The sequence below is a fragment of the Podarcis pityusensis genome (genome assembly GCF_964106645.2).
Source record: "Podarcis pityusensis genome assembly, chromosome: 6".
Taxonomy (NCBI): domain Eukaryota; kingdom Metazoa; phylum Chordata; class Lepidosauria; order Squamata; family Lacertidae; genus Podarcis; species Podarcis pityusensis.
In genome coordinates this window covers 66,497,826-66,517,837 of record NC_138030.1, presented here as the reverse complement: position 1 = coordinate 66,517,837, position 20,012 = coordinate 66,497,826, and the positions used below count along the sequence as shown (strand labels likewise).

The following is a 20,012-nucleotide window of genomic DNA, read 5'->3' as shown; positions in this document are numbered from 1 at the left end:
AAAATCAATTTGGAATTACTACCTTATGACTTTACCCCAGCCCAAATGGGCTAGAGCCTCACACTCTCCATCCATCGACATGCATGCAGCTGCTGTGCACTTTTAAATGTTGTTATACGCCACCTCACTCTCTGAGCGATGCGAGATTCCAGGGGTACCAAGCGTGCAAACCAGGGTCCTTTGGAACAATGAGGCACAGAGGACACAGTGGTGTCTTTATATTGTTTATATATGCAACCTAAATTCTGCATGGAGGAGTCCACAGCATTCCTCCCCAAGAGGTTTCTGTTCCTCTCTGGACTGCATCCTTGCAGCCCAAGAGCAAGAAGCTGTGCTCTCTGACCCATAACTCGCTTCTGTCTGCTTGCATCACACTGTTCCTCTTAAGCTTTCCTTGCCTCTGCCTTTTTTGAAACTGGCCAAAGTGCTAATGGCTCATTTATCCCCAGGCCATCACTGCAAAGGAAATTAGGATGACTCCATTACCTTTCAACTCCTGTTGATTTCCTAGGATTAAGAAGTATCTAATAAACAACTTAGGAAATTTGCCCAGCATAAATGCTCATTAAATGATTAGAAGTGTCTAGCACACAAGTCAAATGCACACATGAATTATCTTAAACACACATAAGTCACGCTATTTCCGGTTCTAGCACCTCTAAACTTAATAAAATTATAACAATCACTAAGCTCAGGCATTTAGCACCCACACACCTATAACAATTTTGTGTGTGCGGTGTGGGAAGAGAATTAATATTAGAATTTTTTTACGTCTATGGCCCATTAGTTTGCCGAGAAGGAAAACGGGCAGCAACCTCTTTCCGAGGTCAAAGGGAAGAAAAAACACACGAAGAAACCAGGACGCACCTTCCCCACAAATCTTTGCCTAAACAGAACCACGTGTTTTCGCCACACCTCAGGCGTCAAGCCCTGTTCGAATTTTCTCCACAACATTCAAAAGGACAAAGCAGTTCGGAACGTCCACTTCCCACCGCAAAAACCCACTTATCCCTTTCCCCTCCCTTCTTATCTCTATGGTCCCTATTTCCCCACCCACCTTTAACGAACAGCGTGCTCTTGAAGGCGCGCACGCGCAAAAGAAGGTGAGTCGACCGCCGCCCTCTTTGTTTAGGGCAACATCGCTCCTCCTTTTTCTCCTCCTCTCAGCCATCTCTCCACACCAGTGAAAGCGAGCGCTGCCATCTTGGTACGGGGCCCATTGCGAGTGACAGCCCGGCTTGGAGCGGTGCGGAAGGCTGCGGCCCAGTGAGAGAGAGAGAGAGGCGGAAAGAAGCGGAAGGCGGCGGAGCCGCCTGCCTCTCTTGGACCTCCATCTCTTGGCGAGGTTGGCCGTGTGGGAGGCAGGTGAGGAGAAAAGGGCGAGGGCGCAGCGGCCGTTATAATGAAGCGGGAGGGCGGGAATTGGCGTTGGGATGCGAGGAAAGCGGCCTCGCAAGTTGGCCTGGAAGGTATCCATCCGCCGGGGCTGCTTTCGCGGAAGAACCAGGTCTTTTAACCTTCCTGAAGAAGTAAACCCCATTCGGTTGAGTGGGGTTTATTTCACCTGAGGTAAAAGCGTATAGGGTTGCAGTCTTGAGGACTGTGGCCTTTCCGTCGGTTTATCGATGCTTCCACCCCTGTTGGAGGTGGTGGAGAACCGAAGTCCCATTTTCGAGATATGTTGATTCCCCATCCCTCTTTCTTTCTTTCTTTCTTTCTGTAGCCTCGATTTTTTTATTAACATCACACACCTGCACACTCCTTAGCTGTAAGCCAAGGATTGGTCCTGGATTATTTTTTTCCAGTGCCAGGAGGTTTTGAGTCTGAAATAAGTCTTGGATCTTAAGGAAGTGAAAATGAAGAAATGGCGCATGAGCATGTACAGAGGGGTCCTTTCGAGAACAAAATGCCAATGCTATCCTAGGCTGTATCAACAGAAGCATAGTGTCTTGATCCAGGGAAGTCATAGTCCCTCTCTGTTCTCCCTCGGTCAGGAATATTGTGTCCCGTTCTGGGCACCACAATTTAAGAAGGATGTTGACAAGCTGGAATGTGTGCAGAGGAGGGTGGCCAAGGTGATTGAGGGCGTGGAAGTAAAGCCTTATGAGGAACAGTGGAGGGAATTTGGTATGTTAGCCAGAGGACGTCTGATAGCCATCTTCAAATATCTAAAAGGCCAGCACACGGAAGATGGAAAAAGTTTGTTTTCTCCTGCTCCTGAGGGTAGGGCTTGAACTAATGGCTTCAAGTTAAAAGAAAGGAGATTTTGACTAAACATCAGGAAGAACTTTCCGACAGCACGAGCCTGTTTGACAGTGGAACAGACTCCCACAAGAGATGGTGGACTGTCCTTCCTTGGAGGTTTTTAAGCAGAGCTTGGATGGGCATCTGTCATGGATGCTCAAGTTGAGATTCCTGTATTGCAGAGGGTTGTACTAGATGACCCTTGGGGTCCCTTCCAACTCTACAAGTCTATGAATGACCCCTCTAACCCTGTATAGCTGTAGTAAGGGAGAAAGGGGCTTCCAGGTCACAGAAAGTGACTTCCAAACTAACCAGCACCCAGGTATTTCTCCCACCTTGGAAAGTGAATAAAAGCTATGCCTGTGTGTTAGATCCAGATATAAGTAGCTTTCTTTTTAAGGGTTATCATGTTGCTATGTGATGTTCGATTTGTGAAGCTCAAAAGTGCTGGCGTGCCTTAAAATAGATATGTTGTTGGAGCAAAACTTAAAAACAAAAGCAAAATGTAGGCTTCCGTTCTCTTTTTATAAAGCTAGGCAGTCTTGACATAATATGTGCTGCTATGCCCGGCCTAGGGAACATTGTCATCTGGAAGAAGGGGCAAATTAGGAAAAACGTGACATTACTATTTAAGGGCCATTAAGAAAATGTGTGTTTGTGTTGGGGTGGGGAGGAGAGGAGAGGAAAAGAGAAAGGAATGATACTTTTTCTCATATATCATACTGTACCTGACCTTATAGTTCAGATGCTGCATTTAATAAATAATTGGGAGATCTATTCTGTGCTGCAGAGCATCATGGAGAGAAAGCATGGTTGACAAACTCCACTGCAGTTTGCAGTAGTGCAGGGACAGCAGTTCTGCTGCAAAAAGATCAGTCTGCAGATTATGCTGCGGGACAGCCAATTCTTTCTTTTAATATTCTTAAAGGATGCAAAGGGAGGACTCAGACAGCATGAAACAGATTGCATTTAAGAAACTTCTGTTTCCTCTTAATGTTATATACATAAGCACTTTGAATAAATATTGTTGTTATTGTGGCATTTGTAGAATTTAATGCAAACTCTGTTTATTTTATATGAGTGAGCTCTTTTTGGAGAAAGAGAGTAGGAAGAAATCAGCTTGGATAAATGTCCTCAAGAAGGAAATAAATTATAGTTGATCCTTCCTAGTTTTTTTTCTGAGTTTTTAACTGCAGTTTTGTAAAACAAAAGGAATATTAATATGAGATAATGAAATCATCCCTTATGAACACCTCTGAACATACTGTGCATTGGATTTTCTGCTGAATACAATGGATATATCTTTTTAAAATCTGAAAATGATACACAAAAAACTGAATGCATATGTGCGCGCGCGCTCTCTCATTAAGAGGACATATATTTGGAAAAGATGAAATGATATATTCTGTTAGTCCAAAAATGTCAAGAGAACAACAGTTGGGTTATTGGGTGTTAAACATAACACACGGTTAGCATTTTAATAGTAATTAGGAGATGAATATCTCTGAGTTTGTGAAATTGCCAAGAGACAAAGACACCTTCATAGAATGTTAAGAATAATCCAGAAACAACAATATTATGAAGTAAAAGAGACCATTATTGATAATAGTTTCTGTGTCAAGGGTATATGTTTGCAACCCATTGTAAACATACAAAAAAATTATAGATCTTTATCATTGTAAGCTTGGAAGAGAGAAATTATGTATCACAACCATAACTACAATAATTTATGCTCTACGTTTTCTGTTTTATAACCTGGGTAGATCCTGTTTATATGATGAAAACAATAAATTACAATTGTTGGGAGGCTTCACGTAACATTATTGGTTGTCATACAGCAGTCTAAATAAAGTTTATTTCTAGTAAGTAGCAAATAATTTGAGGGGGCAAAGCTCTTATGGTTCTTAGGATGCAAGTTGTCAAATTTCCTTTTGATACCTGATCTTTCTGCTCACTAAATTATTTAGATTGGGTTGCAATCTCCTTCGCCATTTTTTCCTTTGTTAAAGAAATAACAAATATTTGCTGTTTTCTCAAATGATTTGAAAACTAGCTTCTGTGATTATTTGGCATTTGGATGTTTAAATCTATTAAATATACACTGGTTAACTCAGCACCTTTTACGATACCCCTCACAATGTGACATCCTGTTTCAAATGAATTTTTAATATCAGCCTTTGCATCATTAAACATGTCTTTCAGAATTATATTAGATGCCATGGTGTATAGCAGGAAGTTATGAAATAATCCTTTGGCCTATTTAGGGAAGCAGGGATTGAACTGGGTTGTATCCAGTTGGTCTCCCTCTACTGTCAGAATATATCTGTCAGCAGAGGCAATTTTGAGTGATTCTGCCTTTTCCATCCCCCCAATCTGCTCCAGAGGGTTAGGAGAGTTTCTGGATTAGATTGTAACAGTCACACCAAAGGCTGTTTAGGATAAAATGAATTACCAAAAATTGCCTCCCACCCCATTCCACTGTTGGATGCCTCCCTTCATTGGAGGAGCACAACTTGGATACCACCTATTGGTTTTAGTGTAAATTAGAATAGGACCTACACTCAGGTCTTGCTTTCAGACTTCCCATAAGCATCTTGTTGGCCACTGTGAGAGCAGGATGCTGGACTAGATGAGCCAATGGCCTGACTCAGCAGGCTTTTCTTATGTTCTTATCTGTAATCTGGATACCACCAGTACCACTTCCCTCAATACAGTGGTACCTCAGTTTAAGAACAGTCCGGTTTAAGAACGATTTGGTTTACAAACTCCACAAAACCAGAAAGTGTCCTGGTTTGAGAAATTTACCTCGGTCTGAGAACGGAATCCGAACGGTGGAAGGGCACCAGCGGCGGGAGGCCTCATTAGAGGAAGCGTGCTTCGGTTTAAGAATGGTTTCGGTTTAAGAACAGACTTCCGGAACGTATTAAGTTTATAAACCAAGGTACCACTGTATTTTGTTTTGTTATTTCACATTCATTTTTTAATGTTAGCATAAGTCGTAATGATGTGGTTTCGCCTTTACTAAAGCCTTTTTGCATGCTATCAGTTGCACAGATGTCTCACAGTACAATCACTATGTTTCCCTCTCAAGATGTAGATACAACCTGAATTTGGAAGAGACCACTATTAAAATGTCAGCACTAAGCAATGATTGTTCACATTTGGAGTCTGTTGGTGAGATAACCAAGGAAGACTTAATACACAAGTCACATGTGAGTTTCTGCTGAGTACATTCCTTGATGGATTAACATGGACTTATTTTTGAATTAATGATCTTTGCCTTGAATTGTGCAATACATTTTAGTGCTAGGTGTTACAACAGGCAGCATGCTTGTTTTATTAATAATATTTTATTATATCCTGCCTTCCTCTAAAAGGATCCCAGGGTGGCTAGCATAATCATTAAATGAATGACCACAGGAAGAAGCCTTTTAAGCTAATCTATTTAGGTAGGAGTTTAGGTATCATATATTTATGTGCCTAAGTGGACATGGGATTTTGAAGCAGTTGCTAAAAATGTTTTTTTTTTAATTAATTAATTTTTATTAAAGTTTTTCTGTGGTACAAAACAGACAGATAAAAAGTTTAAGATAGGGAGACATGTAATACAGGCTTAAACATTCTATTTTTAAATTGTAGTCCTACACACTTTCCTGTGACTAGGTCCCAACTAACTTAGTTGTGTTTACTTTTGAGCATGCTTTCTATAGTCCTTTTTATATGGCTATAGAGCAGGGGTCATAGAGAGTAACCTGTATCAGTGGCACCAAAGATGTGGAACAGCAGCTGATTTTGTAGAAACAGAATTTTTGTGTGAGTAAACATTTAAAAATTGCAGATTCTCTTAAGTAATGAACAGATAAATATTTAGACTTTATAATATGAGAATAGGGCTTTTTGCCCTTTTGCTCCTCTCTGACTAATTTTATTAACTAACCACATCACTCTCTGCTTTTAATAGGGCACTTGCCAGGACTGTAAAGTGAAGGGACCAAATCTTTGGGCATGCTTAGAGGTAAGATGAAATTCCATTTATTATATGCAACAGGAAAGAGGTTTTTTAATAGAACCTTAAGTTTAAAACTGATAATTCAATGGTGAGAGCAGTATTCACCTGCCACGAGGCTTGGCTGGATTGTAGTGGGAACTGTGTTTGTGGAGTGGATTCTTCAAGTGTCCTTCAGTGCGTCCTTGTGAGTTATAGGTTGTTCCCCTAACAAAGGCCACCTTTGAAACTATATTTGGGCTGTGCTTCGAACTCAGCAATTGTGAGTACAAGTCCAGTGTTCTGGCCGCAGAACCCCATGTTGGATTTCAATTCTACCCTAAACTTTCAGTTCACACTGAATACCATAATTGAGCAAGTATGCTAAACAACCTCCATGCATGCCCTTTTGAGAAAAACATGCTTCAAAGATAATTTTGGCTGGGACATTGTATATAATATTTTGCATTTTGTTAAATAAAAATGCTGTTTTGTTAAAATGAAATCCCTTTTTGGAGAATGCAGTTGGCTGACAAAATGGGAGTGATAGGTGAAAAAACTGGCAAACACTTAATAAATAAATGTTCTTGGTAAAAGCTCACCAGCTATTTTCACTTTAGAAAGAATTCTAATCATAAATGTTTGGTATGCTATAAGTTAGTTGCCAGCTTTCTGCCATATAATCATTAAACTCTGTAGTTGTTCCTGCATAAGAAGTGCATTAAGTCACTGGACACCGTCCCCGCCTTTTGTGTGGATGCTTTTATTTAGATTCAGAAAGGAGCCCCATCAACCTACTGCTTGCTGTTGATTTCTGGTGTGCTGAATTTATTTTAAAATGCATAATTACTAATGGTGTTCACTGTTTTTGTAATCTACAAAGCATTGCCATAATTATGTACATTTTCTTGTTTGAACTACTTGTAGATCCACCAAATTGAATGAAAATGATTTCTAAGGGCTTGAGAAAGTGATACATGCCATTGCACTAGCTCTTGTAATTCTAGATTTTCTTGCACTGAAAACCTTTAGAGCTCTGGCCTGCATAATAATAAAGGTTTCATAATGTAGGTTATACAATCCATCTTAATGGTGTTCTAGCTGTTGCAATAAGCATCTTATTTAACCTTATTGAAGGCATTATGTGAAGGATAAATAGCTACAGTTGCTACATTATTGACTAGATATGCTGCACAATATCTAATTTTTGTTTTTGGTTGTATCTAATGTCACCACTCAGCTGACAGTAAGCCTTCATCAGCAGAATGGGAAGAAGCACTTTTTAGTGATTTATCCTCCTCCATGCAGCCTCCCACCCCGACTAAATCTGTTCCTAAGAGTTGGGGAACCCTTCAGAGGAGGTTTGGAAGAGGCAGCATGTGTGTGAAAATAGCTTTCTTCCCTGTTCCACTAAGGGAAGCCTTACCAACAGCTGAGTGACAGCATTGGATGCAACACTTCATTCTTATAAAGCAGCGGTTTTGAACCTTTTTGGGTCCACAGCTCCCTTGACCAACTACATTATTTCTGCTGCACCCCTTGGGGCTCAGGAGCCCCATTACGTCACCCCTTAACTGAAGAGCCAGCAGCCCCTCACCCTTTTTTGAACACCTTGTGGAGTGTTCCTCAGCCTCCTCTCTTCTCCCCTCTCCTTGGGAGTCCTCTGGGCAGCTGCAGCAGCCATCCCTGGTCTCTGAGCTGCCACCCCCCAGAAGAGAGGTGCCTCTTCCCACTGCCCCACTGGGGCCTGGGAAGCACCCCCTGGCCAGCCCCAGAGGCACCATTCGCTTGGGGAGGTTGTAGCCAGGGCTGCTGCAACAAACAACTGTGCAAGCCTTTGGGAGGCAGAGATGCAAGAGGGCATCAGAGGAAAGAGGGACAGAGGCTAGTGTTGCCCGCGGCACCCCTGACCATTCAAGGCACCCCAGGGTGCCATGGCACACTGATTGAAAACCACTGTTATAAAGGAAAAGTTGCTTCAGTTTGTGCGTTTAAATGTCTTACTCTGCTTCCAAATTCTTAGCTTTCCATTTGAATTGAAGTTACTTTAGGCTGCAGTCCAGCAGTGGTTACCTCTGCAACACTTATTGACAGCATTGGCACACTTAGCATTACAGCTCTGAATTGTATTTCTTGCAGCTTTAACTATGGATAATAATTTATGCAAGTCTCAGTAAAAGATGTTTACCTGGGAATTGAAATTAGCCTGAAAGGTTGCACTGTAGAATTATTAACGTCAAGTAGAGTTTTGATACTGAATTACTATGTCGATTGAATCCAATCTAGGGAGCCCTTTTGTGTACCTTTTTACATTAATAGTTTCAACAGCAACTCATCATGCCTCATCAAAAGCTGCTTTTGGCGATGTTCCATTGCCCTAAGTTTTAGAAGCAGCATTCTTGGTGAAGTGGGATAATTACTCTTGAGCTGATAATATAAAGTGCCGCCCCATTTGTATTATACTGTGAATTGCTCCTGCTGAGAACTGAATTATGTGCCAACTACATTACTGTATTTTGCATTTTGTTAATGATTCTGTTTTGTTTGACAGAATAGATGCTCATATGTTGGTTGTGGAGAATCTCATATAGATCACAGTACCATACATTCGGAGGTATGTATGTAAAAATACTTAAGCGTTTTGACAAGTTAACTCATCTTTAACTTTTGAATCTTTCTGGTGTGCAGAGATTACTTATATGGATGGTTGATAAACAGGGAAGTTAGATTTAATTTAAAATAAACAATTGCTTAATTTCAGCAAATATGAACAATGATGTCATGTTTAATAAGCAGAACCTTTAATGGCTGAATACATAATTTAGATTCCAGCATTTAACTGTATTGTTCATGATAACCTTAGTTTTACATTTATTGGCAGTTGGTGTAGGAAAATGTGATGCAACAGCTAGTATTTTATACCAGGGTAAATAGCAACTATATCCAAGTTTTGGAGTTTAAAATAATGTTTTTGTTCATATTTTTTGTTGAAAATAGTAGTGGATACTATTTGGTTTGTGAATAAAAAGCCAAAGGCATTGTTCTAAGTAAAATGTATTTCCCAAATGTATTTGGGTTTCATTTTAAGGAAGAAAGTTGATATGGAGAGGAAGCATGCAGTTGCAAAACACCTTTAACGTGAAGAACTAGCACAACCACATTCTTTTACCATTCTGCTGTTAAGAGCTGAAGTGGTCTCCATGGAGCCCAGGAAACACTTTTTACTTTTTCTGTATCATGTGGAGTTTCACCTTGAACTCATTGCCTCCCAGTTGCATAGGCAGCGCGGGGGGGGGGCAGGGGGATGAGCTCCCCCCTGCTCCATACCTGAATTGCTGTTATTGCTGTTATTTTTCTTTCTTGCCAACCTAGAAATATATTTTGTCTCTTCTGTGCCCTCACTCCATTTTTTTCCAGGTGCCACCACTTCTCAGCTGTGTATTCCTATATATAAACTCCCCTCCACAATCATAAGCCCCTCCCTTTGGGTTACAGTTTCAAAGCAGTTTGGAGCTTTTTATTTTCCTGCCAGCAGGTGATGGATGTGCAGCCTCTCATGTATACAATGGAGTTCTCATTGCCCTAAGTTTAGAATGTCAGGATGTAGCTAGTTATTCCTATAACAGTCTGTGCAAACATTACGTTTAAACCAAGCCTAGAAAGATATGCATTTCCATACAAGTAAAATGCAACAGTCCATACAAGCAAGACCCAATTCCTTCACAGTTGGTCTTACTGTATTAAAAAGATTTAGTAGCTGCATTTGTTTTCTAGGAAACAAATCACTGTCTAACGGTTAACCTTACCACATTACGTGTCTGGTGTTATGCATGTAGCAAAGAAGTGTTTCTTGATAGAAAACTGAAGTCTCATTCTTCAATGCAAAATGTTCGACTGTCTCACATCATACAGGTAATTAGGCAAGTTCACTATCTGGGATTTTATATGGGATTTTAAATTGATTTTTTTGCTGTTTATGTATGGTTTATAAGATGTTTCAATTAAGAAGTCAGGTTTTTAGTCTTCTACACATAAACATTCAATAGATTATTTAAATAGTGTTTAAGGAAGCTATTAACAAAGCTTGTAGTACAGCAGTTTTGCTTTAGCATCTTTAGAGTCCTAAATTCTTGATGATTTTACACGGTTTGCATGGCAGTGTAAGCCAAATATGGTTTATTGCAACTACACAAGCATGCAGGCTTTTGCAGAGCAGTTTGTAACCACTTTGCTCTTCTACAGTCCCATTTTGCTCCTGCATTGATTTAAGCAAAGTTTGGCTTAGTCTTATTGTGTCGTCCAAACTTAGTTCCATAGTTAAGCTCTCTCTTCATTAACCACTAGCTGTAGCCAAGCTTTGTTTGTGGTTTGGCTTATCACATCATGTGAGCCATGCCAAAGAATCTATATTCAAGAGGTTCGAAAACTTCAGAGTGCTATATAAATGCTTATTAGGGTTCAGTCCTATGTGTGTTTGCTAGGGAGTAAGATCTTTTGAATTGTGGGATTTACTTTTGCGTAAACATTTATAGGATTACACTGTTACTGTGTTTTAATTTTGAAAACTAATAGTGTAATATGTGCATATTTTAATACTTTATGATCACTCATAAAGTGGTCAGTTGCATCACTCATGGGGATCCAACGAGCCACTTCAAGCATGCTCTAGGCACAGCTCATACCCAGTGGGATTTCTGACTTTTTAAAAAATTGAACACAGTACAAATTGCTTTTGAAATTCCCCTGAGTTTTGAAAGTGCTTTGCCATAAAGCATTGAGCGCTACCTTGAGAAATGGAACTCGAGCTCAGCTGGGAAACTTCATTTAAGAATTATGAAAATATGTCCTTAATATACTGACATTCATAATAACTATTAATTTTTAAAGTAAAATTGAAAAATTGAATATGGTTGCTTTCATTAAGTGCTACTGCAGTGGTCAACCGGATGGCTATAGCCCTTGAGCAGGACCTGAGTTTATCAGCACTCTCCCCACTTGTGATCTCAGCAACTAGCCCTCGGAACATTCATATTTCTTATCTTCCTATAAGAAACCTATGCTCTTGGATAAGTTATTTCAAAAAGTTTTGACATATGCATGTCAGTAAACTCTTGGCTTTGCATGTAAAACATGCTTTAGAACTTGATATAAATAATGTTCATAGACTGATTTTAAATGATACACAAAGAAAAGTAAGATTTGCAGGAACAACACAAGGCTTCTCATGCTTTGTATCTTGATCTTTCCCAAAGGATATTAGGTTACCTAGTATCCCTACACTGAAAATTCCTCTAATTGCAACATTTGATGACCTTGATGTACAAGTAGATGAAGAGGATGAATTCAAGGCAAGAGGTAATATAACTGAAAAGTTCACGAAAATATTGTTAGTTGACACAAATTGTTAGTACCATATTCATAATTTCAATGAAATTTTATCTCATCAGTGGTTTCATGTGTGTTTTTATGTTCTTCTTTCACACAATTGTTTTATAGGTCCCATCTACCCCTACATCTCAGTTTTCTGACCCTAATTAGCTACCTATTTGGATAATAAGCTTTGTCTGTTGAAATGTAGGTGTTCAGCTGGACATCTAGGGAGCTGGGTTGAGAGAGAAATTGGACATTTCTAAAGGTCTTGGAGAGACGCAGGTGGCGCTGTGGGTTAAACCACTGAGCCTGGGGCTTGCTGATCAGAAGGTCGGTGGTTCGAATCCCCGTGATGGGGTGAGCTCCCGTTGCTTGGTCCCAGCTCCTGCCAACCTAGCAGTTCGAAAGCATGAAGTGCAAGTAGATAAATAGGTACTGCTCTGGCGGGAAGGTAAACGGCGTTCCGTGCGCTGCTCTGGTTTGCCAAAAGTGGCTTAGTCATGCTGGCCACATGACCCAGAAGCTGTATGCCGGCTCCCTCGGCCAGTAAAGCGAGATGAGCGCCGCAACCCCAGAGTCGTCCGCGACTGGACCTAATGGTCAGGGGTCCCATTACCTTTTAAGGGTCTTGGAGGGAATGCAAGAATTTGTTTAGATCTGTGGTGACTGCGGTCAGTGATATAACTTAAAGACAAGATAAAAATGTGAGGAGAAATGAGGAGACACTTTTATTCAATGTATAAGAGCAGTGAGTAGAAGTTGAATTTCACAGATGTTGTCTCATTGGGTAATAGCCAAATAAGCCATACCCAGAGTAGACCCACTGAAATTAATTGGCTTGTGTCTGTTGATTTCAATAGATCTAGCTTAGTATGCCTGATTTTGGATATCTCTCATTGAGTTCTGAGCTACTATGTATATATACAGGTTAATTGTTGCTTTTAAATCTCTGTGAGAAACTCCCTACTACACATATTGTAACCTTTTTTTTGCTTGCTTAGCAGTTTTTCATTATTTGCAGGTCTGACAGGCTTGAAAAATATTGGAAACACTTGTTACATGAATGCAGCTTTACAAGCTCTTTCAAATTGGTAAGAAAAACAGTCCTCTTTGTAGGGCAGTGTGCTTTTCAGTTGTTAGAAATTCCAGATCAGCAAGAAGCTGTGTAGGGTAGAGGTTACAGCATAGATACTACTATGTGAGTTGTATGGCCTATAGAACTTGCAGGAGGCACGTCCTGATCATATGCCCTTTCATAAGGCCTCCAAACTCATAAGTTAAATTAATATGAGTTTTCACTTTATAGATCGTCTCATAGTTATTTAACTAGTCTATGAAGTGCAGGACTCTTTTCCTGTTTTCACTGATTTTCTGTGCTAACTCAAGTGTATCCAATTTCTTGATGATATGAATGTAAAGAGAAGGATTAATACCAAAAGTTTAGAAAAGGCTTTTATTTTTTCTTCAATATTTATTGGTGTAGAAGCAGTGTGGTCATTTTGTTACACTGCATCTCATTTTATTAATATAATATTAAACAGATATGTTACTGTTGCAATCAGATGCTGAAGGTGCAAGATGGTATCAGCGCTATCATGGAATCAAAGGGTCTCTTACTAGAAAAATGGAGCTTATCTAGAAAGGGGCAGAGCTGTACCATATAACTGGGGTTGAAGTAATATTGACATATTTAGCACAGTCTCAAAAAACTAATGGTCTTTTTCCCTTTCTTGCCAGCCCACCATTAACCCAGTTTTTCCTTGACTGTGGGAGTTTAGCTCGTACTGATAAGAAACCAGCCATCTGCAGAAGTTATTACAAACTGATGACAGAACTCTGGCATAAAAGCAGGTATTGTGCTACTTCTGTACTGGCATAATTTTTCTAAATCAGCTTCTCACAAATATATTTTCAGTAGAATATTTTGTAATTGGTGAACTACATAAAATCTTAGAGTTTCAATGATTGTTTAGCAGAAAACATATGAAGTAGATCTGTATTTTTCATAATGTGCACACACTTGGAGTCATCTTCCCAATGACAATCTTACATCTGCTTATTCAGTTCCATAGTGGTTTATGACATGTAAATTATCCCACAATAATTATAATTACGGTAATATAACATTAATCAAGCGCCTGAATGGAAGGCCTACTGTAAGCAATTAGCATGTTCGTATGAATTTGGCTGAGTTATTGAATAATGTAGGATCTCTGTTTGAAATGGGTTGTAATTTGAGTGCATTGTAATTTTTTTCTGTTTCTAGTCTGGGGCATCACCTATTGAAACAATAAATATCCATAAAGATTATGGATTACCTGGGTTGTAGAATTTTAAGCAGCTCTTGTATAATAAAATAAGAATTGATCTGATGAAGTTAGACAAGGTGCATCTAGTGCCCCACACAGCTTTCAGCAGTGACTAAAAAGATGCCTCTAATTGAAACTCACAATTTCCTTGGCAGAATTCTTATTGTTTACTTTGGTATAGTTTGACTCAAAATATAAAAGACTGTGGCAAGCAAGCAAGATTTTGTGTCTATCTTAGATTGTTCTTAAGTTATGTGTATGGTACAGAATTAGATGTACACATCAATGAGTACAGTCTTGTGTGAAAGGAATAAGAAAGGATGCATGAAATGAATATTTCATGATGCATGAAAGGCATCTTGAGACATCAATACTACCCCAAACAGTGTACCCAATCAATCACAGAATCAAGAAAGGTGAGAATAGGCCTATAATGTCATAGGATGCTGAGAGATGAAATTCAGATTTTGTATCCAAAGGCAGTTTTAGAAACCTCTTGACATTTTGATTTGTTGGTTTAACAACTATTGCAATTTGAATACTGTACTAGTAAACTGAAACATTTCAACCATTTGAAAAGTTGTAAATGCACTTAAATATTTTTTTCTTCCAGACCTGGAGCAGTTGTCCCCACAAATTTGTTTCAAGGAATTAAAACAGTTAATCCAACATTTCGAGGCTATTCTCAGCAGGTAAGCTTTTCTTAAGGTTTCCTCTATACATACTACAGGAAAATTTTATTTAGTAAAGTTGCAAGGTTCAAAGAAATGGAAATTGCAGGTAAAATAATACATTTCACTTCGGGTTCTTGGCTAGCTGCTAGATGATGTTTACAATCCATGCTGTTTTTCCCCCTTCTTGATTTATGAATAAGAGTAGTTGATAAAATTCTGCCTAGGTCCAAAATTACACAGTCATATCCAACGTCGCTGTTCTGCTACTGCAGCAGACGTCTGCATGAGCAATGGAATTTCCCCTCATCTCCCCTGCTGCCCATCACACACCCTCAGAATCTGCTCCAGAGGAGTTTCCAGAGCAGACTTTGGAGCTATGTGGAGAGAGGAACAGGAAGTCTCATTGCACAAGCAGAAGTCTGCAGGTGCAGCATTGGATGCAACCCATAAAGTGTAATGTGAAAATTTAGAACAGATTAAATCCAGCTACAGACCACAATAGGGAACTAGGAGCTTTTATTTTGTAATAAAATAAAATATAAGACGAAGAAGCGATAAAAATAAAAGTAATACAGCATGTAGCATAATGCATTACATTTGCTACAACAGGCAGAAAAATCAATAACTGGTCTGCCAAGACCATCAGCAATTTTCAAGTAATCCGGGGTTTGTGGGATTTGGAATCACTGCTGTAAACCCAAAGAGCTGATTGAAAGTTGTTTTTAGCATTATTGAATGGCTAGCACCATTGGAGTACTCATCTGAATAAAGCACAATGCTGTACCTACCATTTTAAATTTCAGGATGCACAGGAATTTTTGCGTTGTTTGATGGATTTACTACATGAAGAGTTAAAAGAACCTGTTATTTCAGTAGAGGATAGTATCCCAGCAAATGAAGAGAGCATGGAAGAAGAGAAGAGTCAATCGGATGTAGAGTTTCAATCATGCAATAATACTGATAAGGTAGAAAATGAGGCTTGGTCAAAATCTGTGGCAGAGGACCAAGCAGAGGACACAATGTTAATTCAGGATGATGAAAATGCATTCAAAGACAATCAGAAAGAGAAATCCTTGTGTACCAAGATGAACAAAGCAAGCTCTGTGGAAGACATAGAAAAAGACATATACAGTTTCTTTGAAACGGCTGAATTTTTGAACAATCAGGAAACAGTGAAGGTGCAAATACACAGCAGATACTCAGGTGATTGTATGGCTATTAATTAGAAAAAGTGTTGGGTAATATTTTGGTCACATCTGTTACAAGATTCAATTCCACCTTACTACTGTGTCATGCTACAATGTTATTTTACTGATTTTGATCTCGTTTGTAGCTCTTACAGGATAGAATATTTTTGAATTTGTTGTTGACTTGGCAGCAGTGGATATAAACCATTTGTTTTTGTATGATCAGCTGTTATTAGGATGGGTTGCCACAATTTTATATTAAAACGGCCAAGTTCTGTCACTCTGTAATAGAACAGATAGTACAAGACTTTGGGGAGGCACTTGTCTGAATTCTACCAGCAACAAAAGCAAGTGATAGTTACTCTGGTTTTCCCTTATTTATTTATGCAAGTGTTTCTGTACTGCCTTCTGCTAAAATATCAGGTTGGTGTACGGAAATATAAGAACATTAAAAACGTTGAAAGCAGTGCAGAACAATGATTAAAATGATTGCCTACTAAAAAAATAATAATAAACAACAGCATAGGCCTGTCAGCATAGCAAAGTCTTTAGGAGGTGCCTGAAAGTTAAAAGCAAGGGTGCCTGCTGAAGACACTTAAGTGCTTGACTTTGGTTGAGAGCAGTTGGGCCTCTGTAACACAGAGGAACTAACAGCACTCCTCCAGGTAAAATTAATAAAATGTGTCCGGTGTTTGCATAAAATGACAAAATTTTGAACTGGAGCTCAGTGTGGGTTGGGATATTAGCTGCTTCATTCTGCACTCGGTAGCTCTTCCCAAGGGCAGACCCATATAGAGCACATTGCAGTAATGCAGTCTTGAAGTTACCAGTGCAGGGGCTGCAGTCACCACGCTATCCAGATACTGCAGCTAGTATACCAGCCAAAGCTGGTTAAAGGTACTCCCAAGGTCTCTTGGGCTTCCAGAACAGTTCCTAGTTGACCACAGTGGTTGGAAGAAGTTGCTTCCAGCTCTGTTCCAGGAGTGGCATGTGCTTTCACTGCTTTCTCACGTTTCTCTGTCGAGTGATAGCAACATGGTTGTTTCTGTTTAAGGATAAGTGCACTTTAAGAGTGAAGTAAACCACTTGCCATGAGAAGGGGCTGGAATGGAGTGGTGTGTGTATGTGATCATTTGTGTATTAGGGAAATGAGTGTTTGTTCATTGACTTGACAGTTTCTACCCCCACGTTGGCAGAAATGGAAAGTTGTTCAATGAGATGAGCTTTTCTTTGCAAACTGAAATTGCAAACTTACATGTATGTGCATTTTTCACAGCAGAAGCTATGCATTTTCTCTAAGTTAAGATTAAAGAGTGTCATGACCCCATGGCAATATTGCTGAAATACCTGGTTGACGCTAAACATTTTAGCCAGTATGAAAGCTGCTCCTCTTGTCTGTATGGGGTAAAACATTTGAGCTGAATGATGTCTTGGATGTGGCAAAATACACACTTTTTGTAGTTTCTAAACAATCTTTCCATAGTGTCCCTCTTCCTTCACTAGTCCCTGCTCTATTTTCCTTTGCAACTTCTAATTTTTCATTTGCTTAATTTTTCCATTGTGGCAGTTTTGGTTCACATCCTTTTCCATTCTTCCTTTGTTCATTTTCTACCCTGCTCATGATTCCAGGTTTTTTTCTTTTTCTTTTGAAGGGCATTGTGACTCTGCTTCTTAAACTTAATAACAAATAGGACTCTGGGCAGTTAGTTAAGTTTTAACTCCATCCTCTTGGTTCATTTTAATTTTGTAATACGTATTTGGCTAAAATGTGTTTTACAGACTATATCAATGATGTCCATATGAATGATGTGTCTATGCCACAAAGTTTTCCTTCAAAAGATGGGGGGAATGCACGTTTATCAACCAGCCCTCCCAAATCAGGTACTTTCTGGTCTGGACTGGCACCCTTGAACAAAAAAGGTATAGCATTCCCTGATGTTACTTGGTGCTTTTCTCCTGTATTGGTCCTAACACTTTTAAATGATTAAAATAACAACATTAAGTTGCTTGATTCACCCACCCCCTTTCATCAATTCATATTGGAAATGAATTTTGGTCTTTCAGTATTACACTGTGGTCTGGTGGCTGCCAGCAGTGAGACTGGACATTAAGAACTCTTTATTTGTTCCCATGCCCCATGCTATTTTGAGGGCTTTGGGTATGTCATTCCATCAACAAAATGCTAAGACAATAACATAAACGGCAAGCACAAGATTTCTGTCTAGGGACCAAACACCAGCACCAAAGCCTCTATTTATTTACTGCATGACTCTGGGGAGTTGCATCATTTTGGCAAATTTGTCAGAGCAGCTTAAAATATCCTATTGTTTTCCAGTCACATTTTATTTCTTCATCTGCTTTGTTTCTTTTTCATACTTTCATGTAGCCAGTTCTTTTAAAAGCTAGTTAAGAAAACTCTCTTCTAGTTTGTATTTAAACTGTCTTTTATTTTGTTTCATAAGATGCTTTTGCACATTTATATCTCCATTGCCTGACACACAGGAGTTTTCTTCTTCTGACACATACATAGTAGTAGGGATTGAGCCACATACAGTCTCTCTGGATTGTGCTGTGGACACTGCATGTGAGGCTGTCTTTGTCTGGGTCTGTATATGCAGCAGAATGAGGTGAGAATTTAGTGACAGAGGGCCGAGGTGATAGAATGGACTGTGCCAGTTCAGGCTGCAGGTGCAGAATCACATTCTGAATTTATTTTAAGTGTCCATGTAAATAGAAAACTAGCACAGCAGGAGAGGGCTAGGTCTGAATCTTTTCCCTGAATCTGTTAGTTTTCTACTTTCAGGGTGTGTTTACATGGAGGAACACTTAAAAAGGTTTATCTCCAACCTGCAGTCTGAAGTAGTACAGTCCATTCTGCTATCATATTTTGCTGTATGTACAAGGCAAGGCCTTTGTCTCCCATCAGATCTGAAAGATCCAGTGATTTGTTCAAAGCCAGAAGGCTTGCAGAAATCATAATAGAACCCTTAAGTCATTTGTTGTTTATACCAGATTTCCTTATTAGATATAACTTTTGTGGGACAGCCCTGTCTAGAAGCTGCATTTTGTATAGTCAAAGAGTTGGCTGTGTTCTTATCACCATCTGTCATGCAGATTTGTAGCATGGGAGCAGTGAGGTCTTGTGCCAAAGACCCCATGTTAATGTGAAATGTACCTAATGTATGTTTTGTGTGAACACTGCCATCTCCCCTTGTAGAATTATATTAAAGAATCTGCTACCCTAGCCAGCTCAATAAGCAATGATTTGTAATAAAGTGGATTTGCTTTTTGGCTCACTGTTTATTAAAAATAATACAACAACAACAACAACAAATAAATTTATCATTTATACCCCGCCCATCTGGTTGGGTTTCCCCAGCCACGCTGGGCGGCTTCCAACAAAATATTAAAATACAGTAGTCCGTTAAACATTAAAATATTCCCTAAACAGGGCTGCCTTCAGATGTCTTCTGCTTTTAAAGTTTTTTTTCTGAATGTTTGGTAGTGGAGTTCTCCAAAATAGTAATAGAAAGGGAGAATTAACTATAGGTCTGGTATTCTTAGAATCATAGAATTGTAGAGTTAGAAGGGGCCTCAAGGGTTATCTATTCCAACCCTCTGCAATGCATGAATCCTGCCCACAGCCATCCCTGGGTGGGCTTGAACCACCAACCTTCTGGTTAACAGCCAGATTCACTGACCCATTGTGCCACCGAGACCAGAAGAAGAGTAGAATAAAAAGTTATTGTACTTCAACTCTGTCCTGATTTTCATTTTCTTTTCTTTTTCTTTTTAGTTCCAACCATATGTTCCCCCAAAAAGAAGAAACACAAAAAATTCAGAAGTGTTATTTCTGACATATTTGATGGGACTATCATAAGTTCAGTACAATGTCTAACATGTGACCGGGTAAGTGAAGGGATAAAATAAATGTTGCTACATACACCGTTAGTACTTGTGTAAGTTTTCTTCCCTTATATGGTAAAAGAAGTTGTTAAAAATGAAGCATGAATATATTTATTCATCCACTTGAAATATGCAAACAGTTCCTGGATTATTCTAGTTCGGACTTCCTCATAGTTTTAGGCTGGTCTGTTTCCTGTTCTTAATAGCTTTTTCAGCTTAGTTTAGTCCCAAACAGCTACTGTTAATTTTCATGTTCACATAGTACTGTAGTACTTTACAGTGGATGCATCCAGGCAACTCTCGACTTACTTTGGGGTTACATTCCGGGCATAGTGCC

General features: G+C 39.3%; 2 protein-coding genes across 6 annotated transcripts in view; one reads left to right on the top strand and one right to left on the bottom strand.

Annotated features, from left to right (window-relative positions):
* The window catches only part of MIGA1 (mitoguardin 1), a 36,193-nt gene extending 35,037 nt beyond the window's left edge, over window positions 1-1,156 (bottom strand). The window contains exon 1 of the mRNA XM_081008997.1: window positions 1,058-1,156. The gene's annotated coding sequence lies outside the window, so the exon portion shown is untranslated. The remainder of the gene's footprint in view (window positions 1-1,057) is intronic.
* Window positions 1,157-1,204: 48 nt separating this feature from the next.
* USP33 (ubiquitin specific peptidase 33) overlaps window positions 1,205-20,012 on the top strand; it is a 31,109-nt gene continuing 12,301 nt past the window's right edge. For 2 of the 5 annotated variants that reach the window (XM_081008976.1, XM_081008975.1), the window contains exons 1-12: window positions 1,206-1,365; window positions 5,336-5,456; window positions 6,206-6,259; window positions 8,781-8,843; window positions 10,004-10,141; window positions 11,482-11,584; window positions 12,621-12,690; window positions 13,337-13,450; window positions 14,522-14,600; window positions 15,386-15,785; window positions 17,549-17,689; window positions 19,566-19,678. In XM_081008976.1, the coding sequence (XP_080865102.1) occupies window positions 5,376-5,456; window positions 6,206-6,259; window positions 8,781-8,843; window positions 10,004-10,141; window positions 11,482-11,584; window positions 12,621-12,690; window positions 13,337-13,450; window positions 14,522-14,600; window positions 15,386-15,785; window positions 17,549-17,689; window positions 19,566-19,678 (1,356 nt within the window). In that variant the 5' untranslated portion in view covers window positions 1,206-1,365; window positions 5,336-5,375. Of the gene's footprint in view, window positions 1,366-5,335; window positions 5,457-6,205; window positions 6,260-8,780; window positions 8,844-10,003; window positions 10,142-11,481; window positions 11,585-12,620; window positions 12,691-13,336; window positions 13,451-14,521; window positions 14,601-15,385; window positions 15,786-17,548; window positions 17,690-19,565; window positions 19,679-20,012 lie in introns of those variants that run through there. The other 3 variants (XM_081008977.1, XM_081008978.1, XM_081008979.1) reach the window with 3 other exon arrangements.